The sequence below is a fragment of the Trichechus manatus genome, unplaced genomic scaffold (assembly GCF_000243295.1).
Source record: "Trichechus manatus latirostris isolate Lorelei unplaced genomic scaffold, TriManLat1.0 scaffold00010, whole genome shotgun sequence".
NCBI lineage: Eukaryota > Metazoa > Chordata > Mammalia > Sirenia > Trichechidae > Trichechus > Trichechus manatus.
Genome location: NW_004443946.1, coordinates 27049816 through 27076551, shown reverse-complemented (window position 1 = coordinate 27076551; position 26736 = coordinate 27049816). Strand labels below are relative to the sequence as shown.

The window sequence follows — 26736 nt, the reverse complement described above, 5'->3', positions numbered from 1 at the left end:
TAAATTTGGAAAGAGGAACCCAGTAATTTTGACTAAAATGATCTCATGGGTTTACTTTTTTGTGCCACCCATACACATGTACACACACTATCCCACCCATGGAGGACTCCTGGGCCCCTCCCCTGCTGTTTTTACACCAATTTTATTCTTATTTGTATCTTTACAGAAAATGGCACAGAGATCACAGCTTTAGAATACCTAGAAGTTATTACAGTTCCGTATTTCAAACACCTCAATATCAAGTTTCTTTCTTCTCACTGTATGTACATTATTTACACACCAGGGGCTACAGCCTAACACTTCAAACCAACAGGGGACAAGGACAAGAAGAACTGAGGGGAAAGTTCCATGAACAGAATGAAGAAGAAATCAATTTTTGATACAGAAATAAAATTGCAACTCACTGTCTCAGGCCTTTCTCTTGCAAGGTATTCCCTACAAAGGTGGCGGATAGTAGAAGGTAATGTCATGGAAAGAGTGATCTTGTGCCTGGCTTGGGAATATGGGTTTGGTGGACTCAACCAGGCTGTATGTTCCCGTTACTAGTTTGAGTGGTAAAAGCCAGGGTGGAAGGCGCAGAAGCCATCAGTACCCATAGGTCCTCCCATCAGCAGACAGGAAGAAGAAGCCCCCAGTCCCTTAGTCCAGCATGGTTCCCTTGTCTATATTATTCTAGCTGACATGCATCATGGCATACACCTGGCATTGAAGGTGTGTCTGTGTGCCTGCAGCTTGCTTTAGATTTTATGCTGGCCTCCTGCCTTGCTCTCTTTCCAGCCTATTCCCATAACTTTCTGATGAATATTTACCTCCCCAGGCCAACTCCAGGCTTGGCCTCTCAGGGACAGCCTGGATCAAGTTGAGGCAGGGTTTGCAGCTTCCTAGGTATACATCTAACAGCCAGATTGGGTTGCTCCAAGACAGGGCACATGCAAAGCAGTAATCTGCAAGAAGCTCTAGGGGAAGGGTACTTGCACAGCAAGTCAGGGTCACAGGCAGCATTATCAGGAGAGTCAGGAGGCTTTAGGACCCAAGCCAGCACCAAGGGGCGCTGGGTAGAGGATTCCCCACCAGTGCAGTGAGCCACAGCACTGTGAGAGAGGTGCCTCCTCTCTACAGGGCCCAAGGCATGGACTCACTACAGGTACTGTGCATTGATGCCACATGCGGTGTTGGCAGCTGTGATGGTGGAACCAGTCGGGTAGGCTTGGTGTGGAGAGGCAGTTCCTAGGGTGAACATGGCAGGGCAAGAGACTGAGGGGGCCGAGGGGCCCAGACTGAGACTTCCATGTTTAATCTGGCATCTGGACCCCACTGGGGGTGTGAGGCACAGATGGTGCCTGGGCCTGCAAGGCCCTGGGAAGGAACAGGCTGAGAGCTGGAAGTAGACTTTTGCTGAGGACTGGGTATTCCGGGCACTGGAGCTGGAGGGCAGGTCCTCAGTCAGGGTCATGGCTGCAGCACGTAATGCGTTTGCAGCAACAAGCATGGGTGGAACAGAATCTACAGAGATGCAGAGCTGGGAAGGAGGGCTCTTTAGAGAAGAATCAGAGGGAGGGGAGGATTTGGACAGTGAGAGTTGTCAAAGGATTGAGTGAGAGCGGCTCAAGGAGGTGGTTTTGGGCAGCAAGAAGGCTTCTGGGACGAGGAGGAGGATGCCAGAGAGATCAGGACTAGGTGACAGATGTTTCAGCATGGTCCAAAGCCTCGGCCAGCACCGAGCTGTGCCTGGAGTCACCCAAGGAGTAACGGGGTTCTGTAGGCCAGGGGAGGGCAGCAGAGACCAGGCCTGGGCCCTGCCCTGAAGAACACCTCCCAGCACCCCAGGCCCTGAGAAGAGCAGAGTCCTGGGCCTCTAAGTCTGAGTGCCCCTCGACCTAAGCCATGTCCTCAGGCTGTGGTGGACTCAGCTTCTCCATGGGCCTGTCTTCTTCTATGGCCACCTCCTCAGGCTTCTCGGCATTCTGGGCCAGGCTGTCCGGCCCAGACACAGTCCCCAGCACTTTGGTGCTGTGCTCCTGAGCTTTGGCTCGGAGCGCCGCAATGCTGTTCTCCCTCAGTTCCTCCTGAGAGATGGCCACCTGAGGGTCGGGGCCCCGTTCCTCCTGCTCCATCTTGTCGAGCTTGGGCAGGGCCTGGCGTTCCACCTCGGGCTTCCTCCCCGACTCAGCTGCTGCCTCCAGCGACTTTTTGTGCATCCCTAAAAAGAATTGTTGGTATTCGGGTTTAGAAAAGCGCCTGGGAAAGCCATCTTGAACTGAAAACAGCAAAGATAGAGAGAGGCCAGAATTAAGGACAAGCAGAAAGCCTTAACTTCACACACCGAAGTCACGCAAGTCCCCAGAGCTGGGGCTGGGTCAGGGAAGGGGAAGGGCAGCTGGGGGGATGAGACTGCAGGCTGGCAGCTGGAGACCAGGCCTGCAGAGGGGTCCTCCATGCCAAGCCCCTGGGCACCTGGCCCTGGGCAGCCTGTTCTGTGCCTTCCATGGCTCGGCACTTGCCTTTCCGCATCCCTCCCTCTCGGGTTTCCGGAGCTTAGACCCCCAAGAGAAGCTAGTGCTGTTATCAGACGTGCACCCAGACGGCAGGTGGAGGAAGGAGGGCTGAAGAGATTTAGGGAGAAGTCCTTTGGGCAGTTAGAATGGTAGCCAAAGGGACTAGGGTTCCCTTCTGACCCTAGGGGGCACTGTTTCATACATCATGAGCCCACCCCTGGCTAAGGTTAGAGGGGGTACAGACCCTAGAATAAGTCATGCCTCTTCCTAGGACAAAAGACTCTTCAATCAGGGACCCTGACCCTCCAACCAGGACAGAGTCTCAGGCACCCAGTAGGTATGCGGAAGCAATAGACACCATGCCCTGGGCCCACCCTGCTGTCTGAGTCCCCCAAGGTAGACCGGGAGGCCTGCTTTGGAGGGCCTCTCTCCTAGGCTGCTGTGGCCAGGTCCCCTTGCTCTAGGGCTCTGCCCCCTCCTCTAAGAAGCCCACTCCCCTCACCACAGGGGCAGGGCCCTGAGGAGAGTGCAGGCTCTTACCCAGTAGCCATGGGGCACAGGAGTCCATGATGCCATCCTTGGCGGACTTGAGGATGGACTCTGGCAGGGGGATGGAGTGTCGCACCATGGCGCCATACAGCCCGTACTCCGCCATGACGCTGCTCCGGCCCCAGCACTTCTCCCGCTTCCTCCACTTGGCTCTGCGGTTCTGGAACCAGACCTGCAGGTTCAGAGGAGCAGGTTAGGCGCCTGCTCAGAAACGCACCCCATGTCTGAACTGGGGATAAGGGCTTTGCCTCCTAGATGGCCACCAACCTACCACCTTGTGACTTGGGTTCCCAGCAGGGTGATCTTACCTAAGCCCACCCACCCCAGGGTACCTCCAGGCTCATGAGGGGTTCAGAATGAGAACCTCAAGTCCTGTGAGAACACAGTGGGTGAAATGGGTCCTTATCAAAGCAGTTCTAGGGAGATGGGGTAGGGCTGCCTCTGGTACAGGGTCTTGCATATGGGCAGTACCCAGTGTGGTCCTCACTTTGCTGCTGAGAAGCCCTGATCCCAGTCATTCTCTCACCAGTGTTCACAACTCCAGTGTAAAATCCAGAATTCTTTCCTGACTTGCAGAGGGACGAATCCCTTTCCAGGGACTGGACTAGTAGAGTCTCTGGTTCAGGGCATCCTCCCCACCAGAACCCAGAGGCTAGAGACATCCAGGAAGGCTGCCAGGTGAGTGTGGGAGCAAAGGGCGATGGGTAGTCTTGTGGGCATTTCATCTGAGTCTCCAGAAGCCTGGGGAAGTACCTTTGCCCCAAGGCAGGGCAGGGGACACTCCAGGAGGCCTGAGTCAGTCTCCCTTCCGGGCTCTGTCCTAGCCAAACCCTGCCACACCCATAGTGCCCTCCATATCACCCCCGTCTCCACAGTCACACTCAACGCTGAGTGATCTTAGGGAATCAGGAATGAAGACAAAACTCAAAGAGTATGAGGAGCAAATGGAGTGGGGGGGGGGGAACTCTAGAGAATGTTTCTCTAGCCCCACAGCTGACTGGTTCAGGATTTTCTAAAGAATGGGGTACCCTGGGGATGTCTACAGCACTCTAGGCTGATTCTTGGAGGAAACCCCAGGATCCTTGGGGAGACGGATTCTTGGTCACCCAAGGCAGCTTTCTGGGACTTCAGCAGCTGACAGAGCCAGGGAGGTGACAGACCCGCGAGAAACTGCTGGGCGCTGAAAGGACCCCGGGCCCAGCCTGCCCACCCGCGCCTCCTCACAGCCCCTCGGGACCCTGACCCACGGAACAGCGAGCCGCCGGGTGGTGGGGGTGAGGGGAGGGAAGAGGCGGGCTCGGGAAAACCTATTAGTTTCCTGGGCGATTTCCATCCCCTCGCCTCGGCCCCTTCCCCCGCCCTTCCTCCCGGGCCCGTCCCCTCCCCCGCCCTTGGCGGCGCAGGTATCAGCTTTTGATGAAAAATTGCTCCAGCTCTATTCCGGAGGCGGCAAAAGAAGAGTCACCCCCAGGGGCAGCCCTGGGCTGATTGAAAAATAAGTTAATTTCAGTTTGAATCGATGGGCCTCAGGCACTGAAATATCACGGGAAATTAAAGCGGCGGCTCTCCCGGGAGCCGCGGCATTGACCCGCACTAATTAATGCTGGGGAGGCAGCGCGCGCCGCGCCGCGCGCCGCCCCCTCCCCGGGGACACCAAACACTTCTCATTTAACTAATTAGACGGGCGAAATTGGGTGTTAATTTGTTTAGAATTTTTTTCCCCTCTTCCCCGGCCGCTCCCGCCCCCGGACCCCGCCCGCGCCGGGGCGCGGGGAATGAATGCGGGGCTCGCCGGCAGATGGCTGCCCCGGTCACTCTGCAATCTTCTCCGACTTGATTGCTTGATTAGGTCGTTAGCACGTTAAAAAAAAAAATTGCTTGCCGTCTGGCGCTGGCGTGATGAGTGGGACGCGCGGCAGCGCCTGGGTAATTTATCTTTTTATACGGCAAAGAATTTGATTTCAGTCTGCAGATATATGGGGCGCCTTTGACACCTGTTTAACATCGCGCCTCTGACAGCTTAACCCTTTGCTGCCTCGGCCGCCGGGAGGGCTGGGCTGGGGCCGCCGGGGACCGGGGGGCCGCGCGCTCCTGCAGTTCCCGCCGCCGCCGCCGCCAGGGGGAGAAATGAGCGCCCCATGGCTGCCGAGAGTCTGCAGCCGCGCCTCGCACCCCACCGCCCCAAATCAACACAGCGGTCACAGAAGCGACCTGCGGGGGTGGAAAGGCCGCACGGTACACGCACTCCTTTAAGTTGACTCAAATGTTTGTAACCCTGTTTTGACATTTCTTCATTTATAAATAACCGGGGGCCTCTAGAAATTGGCCAGTGCCGCCTCTGGGCGGGCCGCACCTTTGCCACCACCCGGCACCTGCAATACATGCTGGGGCCCTCCTGGGAGCCCAGAGCAAACGCGCGAGGCATCCCCACCGTCCGCGCCCAGGTGTCCCTGGGTGACCCCTGACGACGAAAGAGTTTTATGTAATTTGAAGGCCACTAGACGGCTGCAAGGTCCCTGGGTGGTGCAGACAGTCTGCGCTGGATTACTAACCTAAAGGTTGGCAGCCGTTGGAACTCAACCAACAGCACCGCCGAAGAAAGGCCTGACGAAGATTACAGCCAAGATTACAGCCAAGAAGACCCTATGGAGCAGTTCTACTCTGTAAACACATGAGGTCGCTATGAGTTGAAATGGACTCGACAGCAACGGCTGGATGATTGCTCTCTGTGCATCAGCTCTGGCCTTCGGCCCTGCTGGCTCTTGGGCTGTGTTTAAATCTCTCCCCCTCTCTGCGTGCCTAACCTTCAGGCTGTCCACCTGACTATCTGCCCTACCCAGGAACTTCCGTTTGTCTGGGCACTCTGCCCTGTTCCAACCCCCCTCCCATTAGCACTTAATCGCCCTCTACAAGTTCCCAGTTGTCTCAACCAAGCTGACTTCTCCCGCAGAGTAACTCTGAAAGGACTAATCCACGTAAAGGTCTACGTGACTTCTGGTTTCCTCCACCTCTCAGAGAAGACAGCAAAGAATGAACCCCCTGGTGATGGAATTCCAGGCACCAAGTCCTGACCACAGAAGACTGGCAAGGCTTTCTTTGTGACTATAAGCAAGTTATCTGCTTTCAGGTCAGGAATGACCTGTCCTGCTTGAATGCAATGCATTACAAAACCACAGGGCTATAACCCCTTAACTGGTACCTGTGGGGCCAGACTTGAGCGTGTTTTGGATTTTAGGAAGGGTATGTGAAGTATATACCTCAATACCCTGCAGCAGCAGCACCCCATAATCAAACCGATCAGTTTTGATTTCTGCAGCAAAACGTATACATGATGCACACTAAAAGGGATAAACAAAGCGTGTAAGGTCAGGTTTGGTTTTTGCAGCCAAATGAGTTCTGAGGTTAAATTTATGAAAGAATTTTTCATTCGCTCTGGTTTAGATTTAAGGATTCTGGAGAAGGGATTCTGGAGAGACTACAAAGACAAAGATGACCACACCGCCCCCGTGTGGTTGCCTGGGGCAGTGCATCGCCCTGGCTTTTCCAGGAGTTCCATGGGCATCAGTGCTTGAGGTGGGGGCGGGACTCTCAGGTGGAAGCGGCATCTTTATTGGAACACTAAAGAAAAGTGCAGCGTACCTGGGTAGTGCAAAGGATTAGCGCTAGACTGCTAACCAACTCAGGTTGGAGGTTCAAGTCTACTTAGAGGCACCTCAGAAGAAAGGCCTGGTGATCTACTTCTGAAAAATTAGCCATTGAAAACCTCATGGAGCACAGTTCTACTCTGACACACATCAAAATGGACTAAACAGCAACTGGTAAAGAAAGGGGCACAGACTCAGGATTCAGATAATCCCTGGGGCCTGTAAGCTGAACCACTTCCTGGGTCTTCTAATTTGGGTGAATGGTCTGCAGATCAGAATGTTGCTTTGGCTACACTCTCCCAGGGGAGTTGCCACCAGCTGTCGTTCAAACAGGAGCCATCCGGACCCTCAGTTATGGGCTCCTGGAATGTCTGGCTCTCTGCAAAGACCAGATGCTGCTCCAATTTATAGAGGAGACCCGGACAGCCAAAATAATTTCTTTTTAGGACAGTTGGCAGGGAAGCTGTAGCAGTGTTGCCTTGGAGGAAATGGACAAGGGATTAGAATTAACCCTAACCACGCTTTATATTTACCTTTCTTGTCCGTTTCTAGAAGCAACCAGGATGGGTACAGAACTTAAAAGTTTGCAAGAAGCATCAAAGTTGGCCAGTTCTGAACTGGAATTCCCAGCTCTGACAATAATTGCGATGTGATCTTGGACAAGTTTCTTGATTTCTCTGTCTTAGTCTCTTCAAACATAAATTAAGAAAATCTACTTTATAGGGTTGTTTCGAGGATTAAATGAAAGAAGTGAAAGTGCCCAAAACAGTGCCTGTCACACAGCAGGCAATAAAGGTTCATTATTATTATTTCAGTGGAAACAGAAAATCAGTGGGAGTTTGCGCAGAGGGCAGGTGAATTAATGCCACTAGCTGCCCATGTGGCCTCTTCCACATGTCTTTTAGCAAAGTTGAGCTGACTAATAATAACAACAATAGCTATAGGAGGAGAGAGAAAAGAACTTTCAAACTATAATACTTTAATACAGATAGCCCCTGTTGTAGCTGTATGCTGAGTTGATTCCAACTCATAGTGACCCTATAGGACAGGATAGAACTGTCCCATCAGGTTTCCTAGGCTCTAATCTTTTTTTGGAGAATATACACAACAAAACATACACCAATTCAACAGTTTCTACATGCACCATTTAGTGACATTGATTACATTCTTCCAGTTGTGCAACCATTCTCACCCTCCTTTTCTGAGTTGCTCCTTCCCCTTCAGCACAACTTCACTGCCTCCTAAGGTTCCTATCTAATCTTTCAAGTTGCTGTTATCAATTTGATCCCATATATAGGTAGCTCTTAAAAGAGCATAATGCTCAAGGCAGACATTATTTACTAGTTTAGATAAACTATTGTTTGGTTTTAAGAAGACTTCAGGGGATATTTTTGGTTTAAGGTTTAAAGATTATCTTAGGGCAATAGTTTTGGGGGTTCATCCAATCTTCAAGGCTCCAGGAAGTCTGGATTCCATGTGAATTTTAAATTTTGTTCCGTATTTTCCCCCTTTTGATCAGGGTTCTTCTAGAGAATATTTGATCAAAATGTTCAGTAATGGTAGCCATGTACCATCCAGTTCTTCTGGTCTCATGGCAAAAGAGGCAGTTGCTCATGGAGGCAATTAGCCACACATTCTATATCCGCCTCCTATTCTTGACTCTCCTTCTTCCTCTGTTGTTCCAGGTGAATAGAGACCAATTGTCATACTAGGCTCTAATCTTTATGGTGGCAGGTTGCCAGGTCTTTTCTCCTATGGAGCAGCTAGTGGGTTTGAACCACCGACCTTTTGGTTAGCAGCCAAGTGCTTAACCACTGTGCCACCAGAGCTCCTAGACAGCCTCTAGTTGCCACTTTAGGCATCCAAAGGGCCAAACAGATGCCCTTTAAACTCCACCCACATTTCTAGGCCCTTAAGCTCAAGTGCAAGAGAAGCCCATGCAGTGCCCAGCACTCCCTGCAGGCCTGCTCTGCTTCAGGAGTTAGAAGACCAAGGTTGGAGATCCCTGCTCTGCCTCCAACTGACTTCATGACCTTGGGTGCACTTCTTAACATTTCTGAGCTTCTGGTTCTTATCTGCCACATGATACCACCCCCTTACAGGTGTGTTGTGAAAAGTAAATAAATGATGTGTGGGAAATGCTTGGCACATAATAAAACAAAAAGCCAAACCGGTTGCCATCATGTTGATTCTGACTCATGGTGACCCCATGTGTTGCAGAGTAGAATTGTGCTTTATAGGGTTTTCAATGGTTGTAATTATTTGGAAGCAGATCACAAGGACTTTCTTCCAAGGTGCCTCTGGGTGGGTTTGAACTGACAGCCTTTTGGTTAGTAGACACATGCTTAACTGCTTGCAACACTTGGCACCTAGTAAGAGCTAAAAAATGTTGGCATGATACTTGATGAATTCTGTGGATAAACATTCGATGAGATGAGGCTTTGCTGTCAAACAAATACTCTGCAACACTTTTGACACAAAACCAGGCCCTCTCATCTCCCACTTTTGTGATTCCCTCTCAGCATGGAGGCCCCTTTTCCCACTTGGTCTCTTGGTTCTGGCAAGCCCATAACATTTCTTCCAATCCCTCTCTCACTTGCTTTCCTGACTGCCCACTTTCTAGAAGAGACTACCTCCCTTGAACTCTTCAGGAGAGCCTGCATCAAGGCCACAGTGAGGACAGAGTCCTGCCTTACACCTCCAGGCTCCGAGTACTGGGAAAAAGGCCCGTAAGCCACCCACTGGTTGACCAAGGGTCACCAGATTTGGAGGCCTAGACAAAGGAGAGTTGGGAAGATCTTCCAGGTTGAGAAAGAGCCTGGGTTTCCTGGTACCCTTCCCGTCAGAGGTGGTGCCCCAACAGCACTCAGAAAGCCCAGGAAGCACACCTCTGGCTGTCAGCAGCTTATCTGGCAGGTGGCTCCACAGCTGGCAGAGAGGGTGTCTGTGCCTCCGAGGATAGATGGCACCCAGGGAAGGGTGCTCTGCTGGGACGGGGCACACATGCTGCAGACCAGGCAACACTACTGTGTGGGTAACCAGCATGAGCGGCTGTGACTGTGCCTCATGACTTCTCATGTCCCTGTACCATCATGTATTTCCTGTCCCCAAAGCCCCCAGCCTTGTGTTCCCACAAGACAGCGCTCCCACGGTTCCTTCCAGGATCACCCCCTAAAGGAGACACCTTGCCTGAAAGATGCCGTTTGCCCACACGAGTCATTGCACAACCCTAAATCTTCCCCTCCCATCTTACCTCATCCCTTTAAGCCTAGCTCTGCCAGCCATGTGGCAGCTTCCAACACATTTACCAGTTTCTTTCCTCCCCTCTGGCTGGAAGCTGATTAATTTTGTCTCATTGATGGCATGATTTAATGTCTTCACACTCCAAACCCACTCAGCACTTCTGACACCATATTTCAGCACACTCCTTCCAGCCCCAGCTAGAGGCTCAGACAAGCCAGGCTTTGCTGCACCTCCAATGCCCACTAGGGGGCAGCTCCGTCCAGGTTTCCAGGCAGCTCCAGACAGCCTTCTTCCCTGCGCACCTGACAGATCGTTTAGCACTCTCTTCTGCTCATACCTGGCGGCACAGTGGTTAAGAGGTTGGCTGCTAACCACAAAGGTCTGCAGTTTGAATCCACCAGCCGCTCCCTGGAAACCCTATGGGGCAGTTCTACTCTGTCCTATAGAGTTGCTATGAGCTGGAACTGACTTGACAGCAGTGGGTTGATGGTTGGGTTGGTCCATTCATACTAATCCTGTTCTTTCACTTAAAACAGAAACACCCACCCTGAGCCTCTGATCCAGTGTTTCAACACAGAATCACCTGGAGAGTCACTATGAGTTGGAATTGACTTGACAGCAGTGGGTCGGTGGTTGGGTTGGTCCATTCATACTAATCCTGTTCTCTCACTTAAAACAGAAACACCCACCCTGAGCCTCTGACCCAGTGTTTTAACACAGAATCCCCTGGAGAGCTTTAAAAACATACAGATGCCAAGGCTGTACCCCAAACCAAAGAAATTGGAATCACTGGGTGTGGGAGCCCAGCACTGGTATTTTAAAAAGCCGCCCTGATGATTCTAATAACATCCCAGGCTGACACACACAGCAAATCCTTTCCTGCCCAGGCACTTAGCTTCTAGTTTCTGGAATAATACTTTTCTCCCACCCTTGGGCAGGTGCCACTTTAAAAGGGGCAAAGTTGAGCGGTGCCAGTCAGAGAATCCAAACCTCAACCCTAGATATACACTGAGCTGCTGAGGGAGAGGGTGGGATGTGGGCTCCGTTTGCTCTGCACATTCCGTATCTCTGTAGTGTTTGCATTTTTATAACAAGTACAACTTTTGTCAGAAAAACTACATAAACGAAAAAGTGAATCTATGTATATATCCCAGCCTTACCATTCTAGCAGCAAGTGACCCCACAGAGGAAATAAAGTCAGTCTGGTAACTCATTTCCCCTTCCCCAGGGTTGTCACCTGGCGGGGGCTTCCAGAATGCCATATCTAGGCATTTTTTGGAGACACAAAGAGGACTATGTGCTTGAGTCTGACATGGAGGCTTGGAGTTGCTTCTTTCCCCAATAATTCACTGTATCTGTCCACTCCGACCCAGAGAGATGTAGAATGAAAGCATAAAGGCAGAGGAAATTATCAGTGGGCTTGGCCCATCCTCACCGATATCAGCTTTGAGTATGGCTTAGATAGCCTGGCGTTCATATTTATCTCATCTGGTCTCATGCAATAGTAGTTGAGTACTGGGTTTGAACCCACACTAATACTTACTTCACCTCCTAGCCCCTTGGTTTCCTCATCCAGAAAGTTGGGATAAGACTAGCATCTAACTCATCTGGTTGTTGTGAGGATTAAATGAAACAAAGCATGGAAAGCACTTAATGTCTGGGACAATGCTAAGTACTCAATAAATGTCAGCAATAACAATACTTAATTAAATTAGAATTTCTGGAAAACAATACTATGATTTTACACATGTATCAAGGCTCAGAGTTTGGCTTGCTGGCAGTGAAACAGGGATTAGAAGTAGGTGTGTCTGATTTCTCATGTCTATACTGTGGGTTCTCATTAGATATGAGGCAGTAGGCCTCAGACGTGTCAGGTCTTTACCTGGATTGGTCCAGCAACGGTGCGTGTCCCAGATGTCCACCTGGGACTGTTACACTCCACCCGCCCTGCACCCCCTATTGGACCAACGCCAGCCGAGGGGCCTGGTCAGGGGAGGTGATCCTGAGGAGGTAACCCCTGGGAGGGGTCTGGCTCTACCTTTTACAGACGGGGAAGCTGAGATGCAGAGATGGGAAGTGATCTGGCCTTTGCCACACCTGGTGGGTGTCAGAACCAGGACTAAGATCTGAGGCCCTGACATCCAGTCCAACAACCTTTCCATTCCACCTGGAGAATTTCTAACTTCAGATGTGGAGCCTCTAATAACTACCTTTTCTCCTTCCACCCTCACCCCCAACATACACACAAAGGCCTCTGACTGAAATCTGGGGAAGGGGAGAAGACTGGCTCTGGAATGGTAGGTTTCCATCTTTCAGTGCATTGTTCCCACTTAAATCAGCACACAGAGAGGAAATGATGGGGAAGGGCGGCAATATAGTGAAAGAGATGTTCCAGAATCTAGAGGGACTCAAGTTTAAATCCCGACCCCACCTGGCACTATCTTAGGCAAGTTACTCTGTGCCTCAGGTTCCTCATCTGTAAAATGGGAATAGTAATAGTATCAGGACCATTGGGTTCTGAGGATTCTTTGTTAAATATGCATAGACTATTTCTGGAAGGAAAAGAAGAAGCTGGTTACTACCAGAGGGGCTGCTGGTAGATAAGAGGAGGGAGACTCATTTTTCACCCTTTGGAGCTCAGGTACCTGAATTTACCCATTCAAAAAATATTTTTTAATGAGTGAGTTGTTACGGTTTTTTTTTTTTTTTTTAGAACGGTGCTGGCACTCAATAAACATTGGTTATTTTTATAAAGAAGCTTTGATAATGCCTGCTCCTCCACCAACACCTCAAGCCACCTCTGTTTCCCAGCTTCAGGTCAAAGGAAAGGCTTCAAACACAAGACGCAGGGGTTAAAAGTGTAGATTTCGGATTCAGATGTGGATTCGAATCCTGTGTCACCCACTTACTAGTTGTGTGATCCTGGGTAAGTCATCAAGCCTCAGTTTCCTTAGTTATGAAAGGAGGCTGATACCACACCGGATTGTCTCCAGGATTTAATGTGATCAGGGCTGAAACTCAGTGAGCACTTCAGGCGTATGGCTCATTGTATCCAAACAACAGGCAGGTGCCACTATTATCCCCATTTTACGGATGAGGAATTGAGGCTCTGAGAGGTTAGGTAACTTGGTCAGAGTCACTCAGCTGGTAACTGTTGAGGCCAGGACATGAACCCAGGCAGTCTGGCTTCAGAGTCGGTGTCCCTAACCACTACCTAACCCTGCCTCTGCTGTGCATGTCTTGTACATAGTACATCTGGCATATGGACAATGTTCTGCAAATTATAGCTGTGGTTATTGCTGATACCAGTAAGATCTTTCTCAGGGCACTTGGTAAAACATTTTAGTGCAGGACTGCTTGACAACTCATCTACACCTTCGTGGGGGCAGCATTTAGCCAAAGAACCATGCAGTGCTCAAAAGGTTGGAAAGTTCTCGCCTCCTTTCTCCTGTATCCACAAAATGCCATAGTCAGTCCTCACAGCAACTAATGTTCCTGCTCCACACGCCTAGTCCCTCCAAGCTGGTTCTGGTGGCCTCAGTCAGCACCCCACAGACAACCCCCAGGCTGCCTGATGAAGCCTAGTGTCCACTGGCTGGGGCAAGGCACCTCAGTGACCATTAGAGCTGAGGGCGAGCCTTCCCCAAATTCTGGCTCAGCAGGCTCCAGACGGCCCCACCTACCCCCACCACAGCCAAACAGCTTTTAGGATAACCCTCTGCAAGGGACAAGCTGTTCTTTCATACTGGTCAATAGTGCACACGTGGGGCCCTGCCAACATGAGGAATTTGTCAGCACCCCCCCAACAAGCCACTTGTAACGACCAACTTTATGGTAATGAAGACCAGGCAGGAATAACTATCATACATTGACTGGATTGTACCTTGGCTTACACATACGCACACACACACACCACACACACACACCATACCACCACATACATACACACACCCCACGACACACACACATCACACCACACACTACCACATACACACATCACCATATATACACACACAAACCCCACCACACACACACAGCACACCACATACACACACACCACCACATACACATACAGTACCACCACACACACCACCCACCACATACACATATCACCACACACATATCACTACACATACATCACCACATACACACACACACACCACCACACACACCACACCACCACATACACACATACGCCACCACATATGCACACATACATGCCCTACAACACACACCATACACACACATACACCACCACACACCACACACACCACCACATACACACCACACACACACACACCATGCCACCACATATACACACCACCACAGACACACACACACTCACACACCCAAGGTTCAGAATCAGCCCCTAGCCCTTACAACATTGGAACCCAGTTGCGTGGGGGTGATGGATCCTGGCCACCGTAGATAATGCACCAAACAGATAATCTGCTTATGAGTAATTGAGCTTATTGTTAGTGTCAATGTCCAAAGCCATCGGCTAAAATTCCAAATGGATTTCCAGGGGAGAAGACCACCCTGCTGCAGAAACAGCTCATGGCCTCATTTCCCACTTTCTGGTTCTCCAGCGCGAGCCTGCAAAGCAACCCAAACACCTGATGTGGTTCCTTCTCTAGGTGCCCTTCCTCCCCTAACACACACCCCTGCACCTGGAGACACAAAGGACACTGGGGAGCAGAGGAAGTTTCAGGAGGTCAGGACCCTACCCCCCACCCCAAAGTGAACTACTGTATGGACCACTCAGGTGATGGGAGCAGCTTTCACTTAAGGTTGAGCTCCAGCTACAGCAACTCCAAATCTGGAAACGTTCCCCGGCCCTACTTACTTCTTCTGCCTCATGGAGGCCCTACCCAGAAAGTTATCAGACTTTGTTTTCTCCAAAAAAAATTGTAGATCAGCCCCACTCCTTCCCAACTGGGGGTGGTTCTGGACTTGGGAAGGTTCTGCTGCTGATGAAAGAAGGCCCTGTGCCCACACAACTGAGAGCATCTCAGTTCAGATCACTAGCTGGTTACATCACGAAGTCCCCAGGAGAGGAGTCAGGACCTGATGCGCCACACCTGCGGCATATGTCCCAGGCCACGTCCTGGGTCACATCATAGGTCAGACCCGGGAGAAGTGAAGGGGTGGCAGCTCAGGGCACGGCCAGCGGCTATTTGGCTGTGAGGGGAGGAAGGAGCCTCAGGTGGACACAAGGCGGTGGGGAGTAGTAAGGGAAAGGGCAACATCTTCCCCGTGGGGAGGGGGTGGAGGGAAGGAAAACAGACTGGGATCAGTGCTAGAACTTCCCCACACAGCCACCCAGAGAGGCCCAGGGCCACCTCTGGACTTGGAGCAGACATTTAGCTGGACCTAGGGGACATCCGCCACACAGAGACCCTGCTCAGGACCCAGGAGCCACCCAGTACTCCTCTCTCACCCCAGGCTCCCTCAGGGTCTGTCTGACATACTTGGCTTTTGCTGTCTCAGGAAGCCTATAACCGGGACCAGCAGGTAGGGCCACATCTGTTAAGCCTCTTGTACCTCCTCACATGGTAGGCGTGCAGCAAATACCTGTCAGCTCAGACAAACTGTTCTTCATGAGAACGTGATCACATCCCCATAGCAGGGGGTGGCAGATGGGAGCCTCATGGAACAGAGGGTGTCCCCAGGAATGGGGGAGTATGGTAGGGAGGGCTCGGGGCTCAGTACCTGTATCCTGTCCTCTGGCAGCTCCGTTTTCATGGCTAGCATCTCCCGGGCATAGACGTCTGGGTAGTGGGCCTCGTTGAATGCCTTCTCCAGCTCCTCTAGCTGGTAGGAGGTAAAGATTGTCCTGAGGGGAGCAAAACAGGACACTCAGGACCCCAGAAACTGAAAAAAAACTGTCCCAAAGAGAAAAAAATGGCCCCTCCCTTATGGCCCCTGGACAAACCCATGCTGGCTCAGCATAATCAACACAAACATCTCCCCCCCCCACCCCGCCACACACATACTCACATACATTCACACACACACACACTCACAGTTTAACTTTCCAGATTCTTCTTTATTCAAGGCTGAGGGCCAACATTACCCTTCATGGGGGAGCATTATTTCAGCCCTCCTGAAATCATTTCTACATTTGGACTCTCTCTGGGGGTGCTTTGGTAAAGAGTGTTAAGGAATAAATTTCAGAAAGCCTTCTTCCTCTTCCCAAGCAGAGAGCAGGCGCTCACCAAGCAAACAAACGTTCCAGCGCCACCCGGGACTGCTTCTTGGGCTCCTCTCACAGATACTACGACTTTTAAAATTGTACTCAGAGTTCCAAAACTCACCAGAAAATCAAATGTAGCTGCAGCCCCAGTGTTTGTACAGGCGACAGCTAGATGGCCCATCCCCTCAACCACCAAAAGCTCCAGCTCTGCTCACCTACATTTCCCCTGCCGCCACCCAGACCTCCCAGCTCCCTAGAGCCTCCCTCAGGTTATTTCCCCTGTTCCCTCCTGCTCTTGGAAGGTAAGTGCCACATTCCAACCTTCCCACACACAGGCTCAGCCACTCACCCAGTGGGGGTCCTATCGAAGGGTTCCATTCAGGTCACCCTGAGAGCCTGCCTGAGCTGTCCCACCGACTCCCTCACCCCCAGCCCCCACCACAGAGCAGTTCATATGGACCTACTGTGGGTCACAAACTGCTTTAAGAACCTGGTAAAAGCTACATTCCCTTACCCTGGGAAATGCGCAAATGAATATACTCCAATACATAAAAACACTTTTTTTCAACACATACAATTTAGCATCTAATATTAGGGGCTCATAGACCCTCTTTCTTGAATAAACCACTAAGCACTCATCTCCAGACACAAATTCTTTTCTTTTCAGACCTTAATTTCACCAGGTTCCATGTGACCTGTATCCTAGACCTTCATCAATAAGCCAAAGGGCAAATATAGTCCGGAGTCTACAAGCTGAATGTATAAAAATGGTACATCCTTTGCTTGGTCCCCTAGGATTTGGACCCTAGGTCCGGCACAGGGGTTTAGAATTCCTCACCATCCTCAACACGAGGAAAAAGTACAAATTTAAGTCCCACACAGTCCTCGTGCTGGTGTCAGTTCTAATATCTTGGGAGACGATGCAAGGGGTGTGTGAGGAAGAAAGATTCTGCTCTTTATAGAAAATGACTGGTTTGATTCTAAATCGTTGCTCCTATTCTCTGGGGGGCGGGGGGAGGTTGCAATGCTTACGTATACAGCAAGTTAATTCTGCAGAACTTGGAAGATCTGTTGCTTTCTATTTCTCTTCTGCTTCTGAGCTTGTTGGCCCCCCCCCCCGAGCAGGTCATCAAAATAAACAATCTAAAAATGCAAACCTTTTTAAAAACTAGGGAAACTTAGGCACACAGGTAGTGCGGCCTGGCCAACGAAAGAGGAGAGCTTATTATAAGTCATTTAGGACCATTCACCAGCCAGCCTCTGCCTGGGAGAGGCCACAATCAAGAAAACCTCAAATCCCCCAAACTTCCCCTAAATTGCAGCACTGCGCTGATCCAAGTGTTAATGTGGATTCCGTCTTCAGGGAGCCTGCCCCCCTCCCCGTACATAGCCCACACCCTGCTCCGGGCTCTGTGCAGGACCCCAGACCTTCCGGCTCCTGTACTATCCTGCCTGCACAGGAGCTGAGCTTTCCGGGGAAAGAGCAGAGCGAAATCCGAAAGACGCCGCCGCTGCCGCTCCAACCCCCCACCCCCCACACTCACCGCAACCCCTGCAAGCCTGGATTGTTTCTAAGAAGATAAAGACCTGCCCATCTTTCATATTTCAGGATCTTTTACCCAAAATCCTCCAATGAGAGAAGGTCAGGAAAATACATTTTTTACTAATTCAAAACGGTAGCTCGCAATCAGCAGCCAGACTTCTGTCTCCAATAATCTGCTCTGCTCCCTTCATGCACCAGCAAACGGTAGAAGCCTAAGGCTGCTGATTCCCTGGTGTGTGCGAGTCGCTGTCCTGCCTCCCTGGGCACCCTCCAAAGCTCCCAAAGGCTTTCTTCATGGAGAGTGTGTTAGGTGAGGGACCTGAAGCCTGGAGTTTGAGCTCTGAGTCATTTAGCTACAAATGCCACACAACGAGATGTCTGTCCTGAGGCAGAAACACAGTCTCTGCATCCAAGATTTGGGGGTGCCTTTCCCAAGGCTCTCTTCCCACCACCCCCACCCCGCACCTGCCCCAGGGCCGTTGCACCTGTCTCAGACGTGCCCTCCCTGCGCAGTCCCTCTCCCTGCTAGCGGAGGCTGACAGGACTGTCCAGCCTGGGACAGCACGCGATGGTGCATAGGAGGTGTTTTAATGATTATTCGTTGAACGAACGAATTAATGAAAATTTTTTTTAGAAGACGAGGAAGAAGAAGGACTCAGGATCAGGGCTGACAAAAAAAAAAAAATTTTTTTCCGTTTAAAACAAAACAAAACTATAACAACAACAACAAAAACAGTTGCCAGAAGGGAGTGAACCGAAGTCACCGAGAAACCAAGTTGAAGTTCACCCTGATTCAGCCAAAGCCTGCTGGGGCCTGAGAGGACGGGAAGGGGATCGTTTTAAAAGGCGGGGGTCAATCGGGGAATTTCCAGAGGGCAAGGAACAGGGACGCACAGAAAAGCGGGAAGAAGCGAGTGCAAAGAGGCTGAGAACAAACTGGGGAGACAGAACAGGACGAAATGGGGCAGGGAGGGGATCCGGAGAGCGGACTGGGGCAGGGAAAGAGAAATGGAAAAACGCACGGGGAGGTGACCGCCGGGGCAGCCTGGGAGCAGCACACGCAGGTCAGACAGGTTTTTGGTTCCCGCTCCTTTATTTCCTTAAAAATCTTCTTCTAAATTTACACAAGGAACTGGTAGCCACGGTGGTGATGCGGGGGGCAATCAGGGTGTTGCAACCCGGGTGGGGTGGGGTGGGGAATTACTTTTCCGGAGATACCTTTTATCACCTATTGAATTTTTAACTTTATGCAAGTATTGCCTTTTTAAAAACGTATTTTAAAAAACCTCTCTTTCAGTCTCTACCTCCAGGCAGCCCACCCAACTTCAGCTAGGGCGGGTGGGAACACCCAGTCTACACCCTCTCCACCCCCACCCCCCCACCCCATTTCACCGACGAGGACACTGACCGAGACTCGCTGGAGGGAAGCGACCCGTCCAGGATCACAAAAGAGCAGAAACCAAAAGGAAATTTTCCATCTATGTGGATATCACGCTCAAGCTTTGGGAAATGGGGGCGGGGGGCGGGGGCAGAAAACTAGGGGGTTGGCAGGGCGGACAGGAATCCCGGGAGAGGAATGGGGGGCAGAGGGCAAAGGACCCGGGAGTGAGGCGGCGCGGAACTGAGCCGGCCGAGGGCTCTGCGTGCCTCCCAGAATGGCCAGATGCCGGGATCCCGGGGCCGCTCGCCCCGCTCTGGCTCCGGCCAGCCGGGGCTGGGCCTTTCCTTTCTCCCGCAGAAGGAGCGGGGAGCTGGAGAGGGGCCTTTTCCCCCCGGAACCCCTCTTCATCCTCGCGGGACGCGGCCGGACGCCAGGACCCGGCAGATTTCTCCAAACAACGCGGGTCTTTCTGCTCTGCCGCGTCGGACCGCAGATGTGGGGTCCGCGAAAATGAGGTCCGAGCCATCCGAGCTCCAAACAGGGGTCAGCAAAGGGGTGGGTGGGCAGAGGAGGGTCCCACAAAGCGCCACGGGAGTCTTACCTGTGTCGCCGCTTCTTCCGCTTCTTGGTCTGGTTTAAAGCCGACTTGGACATTTTTCGGTCGCTGGAGGAAACATCTTCAGAATCTGGAAGCCGGGCGGAGGGACATGCGGCAGAATGGGGCGCGTTGGCCGCCTAAGGCCCGCGAAGGCCGCACTCCTGGCCGCCTCCGGGAGAGGCAGGGCTCTCCACTGTCTCCCCGGGAAGCCCTCCGGAACCTCTGGCGTCCGTCCCATCCCAAAGCCCAGACTGGCCCCACCCATGGCGTCCCCGAATAGGAAGATTTAGAACAGATTTCGTTGTAAGAGAGGCCAAGCTAGCAGCCCCAGAGGGTTGGCACATGGGCGGCGCGGGAGCAGGCAGCCTCAGGGGCGCCCGGCCCTCCGGCGGCGCTTGAAGCCGGGGCGCCCCGGGTCGGAAAGTTGGCCCCAAAACGCGGAGCTCGGGCGCGGGGAGCTGAGAGCAGGGAAGGGCTGGGGGCTCCCCGGGCACAGCCCCTTTCGCAGTGCCCGCACAATGCGCCCCTGGTCAATGCTGGAGAGCCTGTGGCGCGCCACTTTTCGTTGCCCCCCAAATAAAAACTAACAAAAATAAAGCGAAAAACCAGGGGAAGAGGTGAGAGAGAACAGAAGGCGGAGGGGCCGAGCGGGCGGGGACGGAAGCCGGGAAAATTGCCCGGGGAGGGCGCGGCGGGGTCATTCAGGGGCCCCCAGGAGCCGGCCAGGCGCCGGGACCCAGTATATTGCAGCGCTTGCGGTAGCCGGGTAGTCCGGGATCGTGGGTGAAAAATAAACCCTAGGCGATCAACGAAGGGGTTTTGGAATGGAGAAAAGACAACTTTGGACCCAGGGGCTGGGGCTGGAGCCTGCACCCCAGTGTCCGCCGCCTGCGCGTGGTGGAGCAGAATGGGGCTCCCGGCGCGCGGTCCTCCGAAGGCCGGGCCGAAGTGGAGCAGCCAGGCTGGGGGCCTGCAGCCTTCCCCGAGATCCCGCACCAAGGCTCCGACACCCCACACCTCCGTTGTCACTGGGGCCCCAGCGGGGCGCCGCGGCCGAGCCGGGCCCGACGCAGAGACTGAGGAAGAGCGCGGCGGCAGGAAACGCCGGGGCCGAACCGCGGCGGGCGCGTGGAGCATCCTCCGGCCCCCGGCCCGGGCGCGCGGGCCCCAGTCCCCGCCCGCGCGACCCAGCGGCCTGGAGCGAACTTTTCCGAGCCGAGGAGCTCTGTTAGGCCGGCGCGAGCCGACCGCGCGGGGCTCCTGGCTCTCGCCTGGTGTCAGGGCACCGCGTCGCTTCGCCCTCACCTACCCGAGCTGGCTGTCTGGCTGGTGTCCAGCGGCCCGGACGCTCTGCCCAGCGGCTGCAAATGGACGCTCTGCGGGTCGGACAGCACTTCCAGGAAGGTGGGCTGCGCGTAGAAGCCAGGGAGTCCCCCGGGCCCCAGCAGCCCCATGCCGCCCACTCCTGCGGGGGTGAGCACAGAGCGCGCCGCCAGCAAGTGCCCGGGGGCCAGGCCGTCGAGGGCGGCCCGCGGGTGGGAGCTGGGAGGCTCCTTGTTTAAGCCCAGGATTTCCTGGATGCCGAAGCCGGTGCACCTGGCCGGGGCGCCCCCCGAAGTACTCTTGGCCACTGTCTCGGCTCTGGGCTTGCTCACCACTTCCCCTGCTTTTCCCGTCATCTCCCGGCTCTTTGGAGGGGCCGAGGCCGCAGGTCTTTGGCTCCCCCCGCCCCCCGTCGGCCTCCCCGCTTCTCAAAGTTGGTCCCAGGTGCCCCCTCCGGTGTCTAATGCTCTGGAGCCCCAAGGAGATTCCCCTTTTATCCAACCAGGCGGCAGCCCAAGTAGGGTCAGAGCTGAGCAGCCAATCACCGGGGCCAGGAGCGATTAGGAATTCCAAAAAGCTGGCAGCTCCCGCCACACTCAGCGCCGAGGGGCCAGGGTGCAGGGGGCCGGGCACCAGGTGGGCTCTGCAGGATGCCCATGGGCAGGGGCCCCAAAAGTGAGGTGAGGCAACGAGGTTCAGAGCTGTGCTAAGAGGCAGGTGGCTTGGGATTCTGGGCAGAGCCTGGAAGGGATATGTCCCTGGCTTGACCAGAACAGGTCCATGGGTGGGGTGGGAGGATGGGACGAGGGCTGAGACTGGAGCCTGGGAGTCTCTCCCTCAACTCCTGTGCAGGTCTGCAGGGTCAAATAGGCCCAGATATGGAGCTCTGTGTAAAAAGTGGAACAAGGGAGGGGCAGGTGCCCTGGACAGTGTGTGTGGTGGCCCTGGGGAGAAAAGAAGGGGCCAGGGCTAAGAAGAGGAAGACATGGGGTGAGGAGTGGGGGGAAGCTCAAAGCTTGTCTCCCCAGCACACAATAGAAGGGCCTAGTTCCAATGAATGAATGATGAAGAGTCCAGGAAGATGGATCCCAGTGGGAAAAGGGAGGAGTGGTGACTTCTTTCGAACAATCATGGATATCTGAACGTCTTTGTAAAATAAGTATGAACTATGCCCACCTTCCATGGAAGGACTTCATTTATCCTTCCATCCATTCATTCCACTAATATGTATTGAGCATCTCCTAGCTCTGAGCTAGGAGCTAGAGATTCTGCAGTAAATCAGACAGATAAGGCAAGGGTGGTTGTTATAGCTCAGAGTTCACGGAGCAAACAGAATGAAGAGGATGTGATTGTTGATGGAGAGGGAGAGGTGGAAGGCAATAAAAAGGTGAACTTTTTTCCTCCTAGTTGATGGGAATCCCTTGACCAACTCCTGAGTTGGAAGCTGTGGAATTGCGGCCAATTGTGCCAGTTGAAGGGAGCCCTGGTGGCACAGTGGTTAAGCACTTGGCTGCTAAACAAAAGGTTGGTGGTTTGGAACCCACCAGCCTCTCTGTGGGAGAAAGATGTAGCAGTCTGCTTATGTAAAGATTATAGCCTTGGAAACCATGTGGGCAGTTCTTCTCTGTCCTATAGAGTCTCTAAGAATCGACTCTGACAGCAATGGGTTGGTTATTGGCTGGTGCTCCTTGAAAAGCTGTAAGATGTGGCAGGAAACTGGAGAGAGAAAAGCCTGAATTCCAAAGGTGGGCAGTTGTGCTGTTGGCTTCCCACCCAGCTCAGCCGATGGAGCCCTGCTTGAAGGTTTAAGGAAGGCATGGTTCCCTTGGGCCTAACCCAAGTGACATTAGCAAAGGTGATTTTTACCCACACACACGCATACCCACACACTCCACGGGCCCCTGGGCCCTTGCACTCCACCACTTCAGCTAACTCTTCCATAACCTTCTTGGGGTTGAGGACTGTCCTTATCTTAGCATTCCCCTCGCCACTGTGCTTAGCATACAGTACCGTTTTTTTTTTTTTTTTTTTGGAATAATATTTTATTGAGTTTTTGGTGAAAGGTTACACAGAAAGTTAAGTTCCCATTTGACAATTTCCACACAAGTTGTTCAGTGACATTAGTTGCATTTATCGCAACTTGTCAACATTCTCTATAATTGTGTTCTGTTTGTTCCCTTTCGGTACTCTAGTTTCCCTGTCTCCTTATCTTCTCATCTTTGCTTTTGAGAAATTGTTGACCTTTTGGTCTCATATGGATTTTTTTAAGCAGAACATCAATCTTACAGGTAATATCCTTTATTTTGTGTGCCACTGTGCTATTTCCATAAAAGTGATCTTGAGATAGACTTTGTTCCAGGTTTAAAGAGTGTCTCAGGGAGATAGTCTGGGGGGTTCGCTGTTCTCTACTGTTCCAGTTTGTCTGGCTTTTCTTTTTTTTTAATAAGAATTTGAGTTTTGCTTCATATTTTTTTTCCCATTCTATCTGGGACCAACTATTGTGGACCAGTCAGAACAGGCAGTGGCGGTAGCTGGGCACCATCTAGTTCTTCTGATCTCAGGGTAGATGAGATTAGGGCTCTTGTAGACTTGTTTCTTCTCTGCACTTTTGGTTACCTTCTTACTGTTTTGCTCCTGGCAAGTCGAGACCTGCAGCTGTGTCTCTGATGGCCACTCTCAAGCTTTTAAGACCCCAGATGCTACTCACTTTACTAGGATGCAGATCATGATTTTTGTGAATTATGTTATGCCATTGACTGAGTTGTCTCATGAGACTATGATCTTAAGCCTTCAAAGCCAGAAAACCAATGCTGGAAGACCCCTGGTGGCACAGTGGTTAAGAGTTGGGCTGCTAACCAAAAGTCGGCAGTTTGAATCCACCAGCTGCTCCTTGGAAACACTATGGGGCAGTTCTACTCTGTCCTATAGTGTCGCTATGAGTCAGAATTGACTTGACAGCAGTGGGTTTGGTTTTTTGGTTTTGGTATAGATACTTCTAGGAGCACTGGTGGCGCAGTGGTTAAGCGTTTGGCTGCTAACTGAAAGATTGGTGGTTCCAAACTACTGGCCACTCTGTGGGAGAAGGATGTGGCAATCTACTGGAAACGTTATGTGGCAGCTTTACTTTGTCCTATAGGGTCGCTGTGAGTTGGAATCAACTCAATGACAATGAGTTTGGTTTTTTACTTTTATCTGTTCTCAACTACGTATGCATCATATAGTAGGTTTTAAATAAATGTTTCTTGAACTGAAGGCACCCTATGAGGGGAGATAAAGACAGGGATGATTGCCTTGGGCAGAGGCTGGAACACCAGGTTAGTGGGGAGATTCCAGTCAGGATTACTTGTCCAGGCAGCTGCAAACCCCCAAACGGAAGGAACCCTCCTCATCATCCCCACTGCCAAGGGACCTGGTACCCTCTGTGGCTGCCATGGGGCCAGATTGAGAGGTAAGAGGAGACCCGATAGAATGTAGGACCGAGGTCTCGCTAACAGGGTTTTTGTGACGCGGGTCTCCACCGCTCTGGTCTGGTCCACATGAGAACTGGAACTAGGCAGGGACGTTTCACAGTGCGGGAGGTGTCTGGGAGAGGTGCGCTGTTCATGCCAAAGGCCGCCTCCTGACCCTGTAATAATGCCACGCATACTGTGCTCCTACACTGTCCCAGCCCCTTTACATGGCATAAAGCTCTGGTCCTCACAACAAAGCTGTTAGCAAGGCCATGGTTCTACAGCTGAAAGTTGCCATAACGATTCTTACTTGGAAGGTAGAGCCTCAGGGATGTGCGATCACGGGGGCACCCTTCACCTTGTATTCTATGGAGTCGGGTTCCAAATGGCACCACTCACATAGACAACAGTGTGAATGGTGCCCCCTGGAGTTGTGCAGAGCTGTGGCCTTGCCTGCCAAATAAGAATTTCTATCTGCATTTTATGGATATGGAAACTTAGGTTACCCGAGAGGTTAGGTAACTTATCCCAAGCTACCTGCCTAGTAAGCAGCAGAGGCCAGACTCAACCCTAAATGAGTCTAATGTCAAAAGCCATTCTCTCTTCTTTTCCCCCCTCTCTTGTTTTTTTTTTTTTTTTTTTTTGGCTTTTTGAAAATAATAACTTTATTGAGATATAATTCACATACCATAAAGTTCACCATTTTTAAGTGTACAATTCAGTGATTTTTAGTATTATTCACAAAGTTGTGCATTGATCAACACTATCTAATTCTAGACCATTCTCACCACCCCAAAAGTAAACTTCATATACATTAGCAGTCACTCTCAATTCCCTCCCTTACCCCCAGCCCCTGGAAACCACTAATCTACTTTCTGTCTCCATTGATTTGCCTATTCTGGACATTTCATATAAATGGAATGATAATATGTAGTCTTTTGTGACTGGCTTCTTTACTTAGCATAGTGTTTTCAAGGTTCGTTTAGGTTGTGGCGTATATCAGACTTTTATTCCTTTTATGGCTGACTGATTTCCCATCAAATGGATATACTACATTTTGTTTCTCTGTTCATCAGTTGATGGGCATTTGAGTTGTTTCCATCTTTTGGCTATTATGAATAATGCTGCTATTAACATTTGTGTGGATATATGTTTTCATTTCTCTTGGGTGTATGCATACCTCTTCGGAGTAGAATTGTTGGTCATACGGTAATTCTATGCTTAACCATTTGAGCAACTGCTAGACTGTTTTCCACAGCAACTTCACCATTTTACATTCCCACCAGCAATACATGACGGTTCCAATTTCTCCCCATCTTCACCAACACTTGTTACTGTCTGTCTTTTTTATTAATACCAACCTAGTGATCTTTTCCCCTCTCTTAATCTTTTACTTTTTGATTTTGGAGGGTGGGAGAAGGGAAAGTAGTAGAAGGAGGCTTGGAATTGTCTTCAGTCTTTGATGGACCTTTCTCAATCTGCCCAGACCTCAGCATGCCTCAGGTCAAAGCCAAAAGAACCAGCTGGCTGTCAGGAAAAGTGCAGGACTGGAAGTCTCCTTGATCATCAGCCTTTTAAAAAATTTTAAAAAGCCATTCTCTTTTTATTTCATCCCTCTCTCGGCCTTTTCGCTCTGCCAGCCTACCTGGGGAGAATGGATGGAGATGTTATGTTAATGGCATCTGTCATGTCTCTAACTTACCATGGGACAATCATGATGAACCAGATGCCAGCCTATGGGCAGGGATATGAGTGATGGAAAACCAGGCATGCAAGTGATGGGAAGCTCGACTCTTGCCAGGAGATGAGGATGAAAAATCTCTGGACCAAACCCCGTGCCTGAAACTGCCAGTTTCCACACCCAGGGAGACAGTTACCATCCTGCCCAAGGAAGGAGGCTGAGGATGGGGCAACCTTAGGCCCTCTGAGAGGTGCCCTTGCCAGAGGCTGCAGATGGAGGGCCCAGCATCAGCCTACAGCTAGCCCCACCCTCAGAACTGGACTGCCCAACAGGCTCCTGGCTGGGGGACTGGCTCTGAGGTTTTGGAGTGTCACTGTTACTGTTATACAGCAGCCCATCTTGGGCCAGACCCAGCCTCAAGACATTTGTGGACTGTCGGGGGAGCCTACAGGGAAAGGGGGTCCTAAAAAGCTCAGGCTGGAGGTTGGCGGGGGGTGGGGGGAGACGGGGACGTTTAGTGCACCCCCTCAGAGACATGAGGCTTGGTCATTAAAAAAAAGGTTTCTGTCAAGTTGGTTCTGACTTGTGGCACCCCCATATGTGGCAGAGTGGGACTGTGCTCCATAGAGTTTTC

General features: G+C 51.6%; 1 protein-coding gene across 1 annotated transcript; it reads right to left on the bottom strand.

Moving 5' to 3' along the window:
- Window positions 1-1374: 1374 nt before the first annotated feature.
- On the bottom strand, window positions 1375-21368 carry VSX2 (visual system homeobox 2). The gene is made up of 5 exons (XM_004371035.2): window positions 20959-21368; window positions 19653-19737; window positions 15644-15767; window positions 3036-3216; window positions 1375-2200 (listed from the first exon to the last, which is right to left on the bottom strand). Exons 1-5 carry the CDS (start codon window positions 21326-21328, stop codon window positions 1878-1880), a joined length of 1083 nt encoding a protein of 360 aa, XP_004371092.1. The 5' UTR covers window positions 21329-21368; the 3' UTR covers window positions 1375-1877.
- Window positions 21369-26736: the final 5368 nt, after the last annotated feature.

Coding starts and splice junctions, on each gene's coding strand:
- VSX2 (XM_004371035.2), bottom strand. CDS start 21,328: ATGACGGGAAAAGCAGGGGAAGTGGTGAGCAAGCCCAGAGCCGAGACA. Junction 15,768..19,652: donor CGGAAGAAGCGGCGACACAG/GTAAGACTCCCG, acceptor TGCTCCCCTCAG/GACAATCTTTACCTCCTACC. Junction 3,217..15,643: donor TGCCAGAGGACAGGATACAG/GTACTGAGCCCC, acceptor CTGAACCTGCAG/GTCTGGTTCCAGAACCGCAG.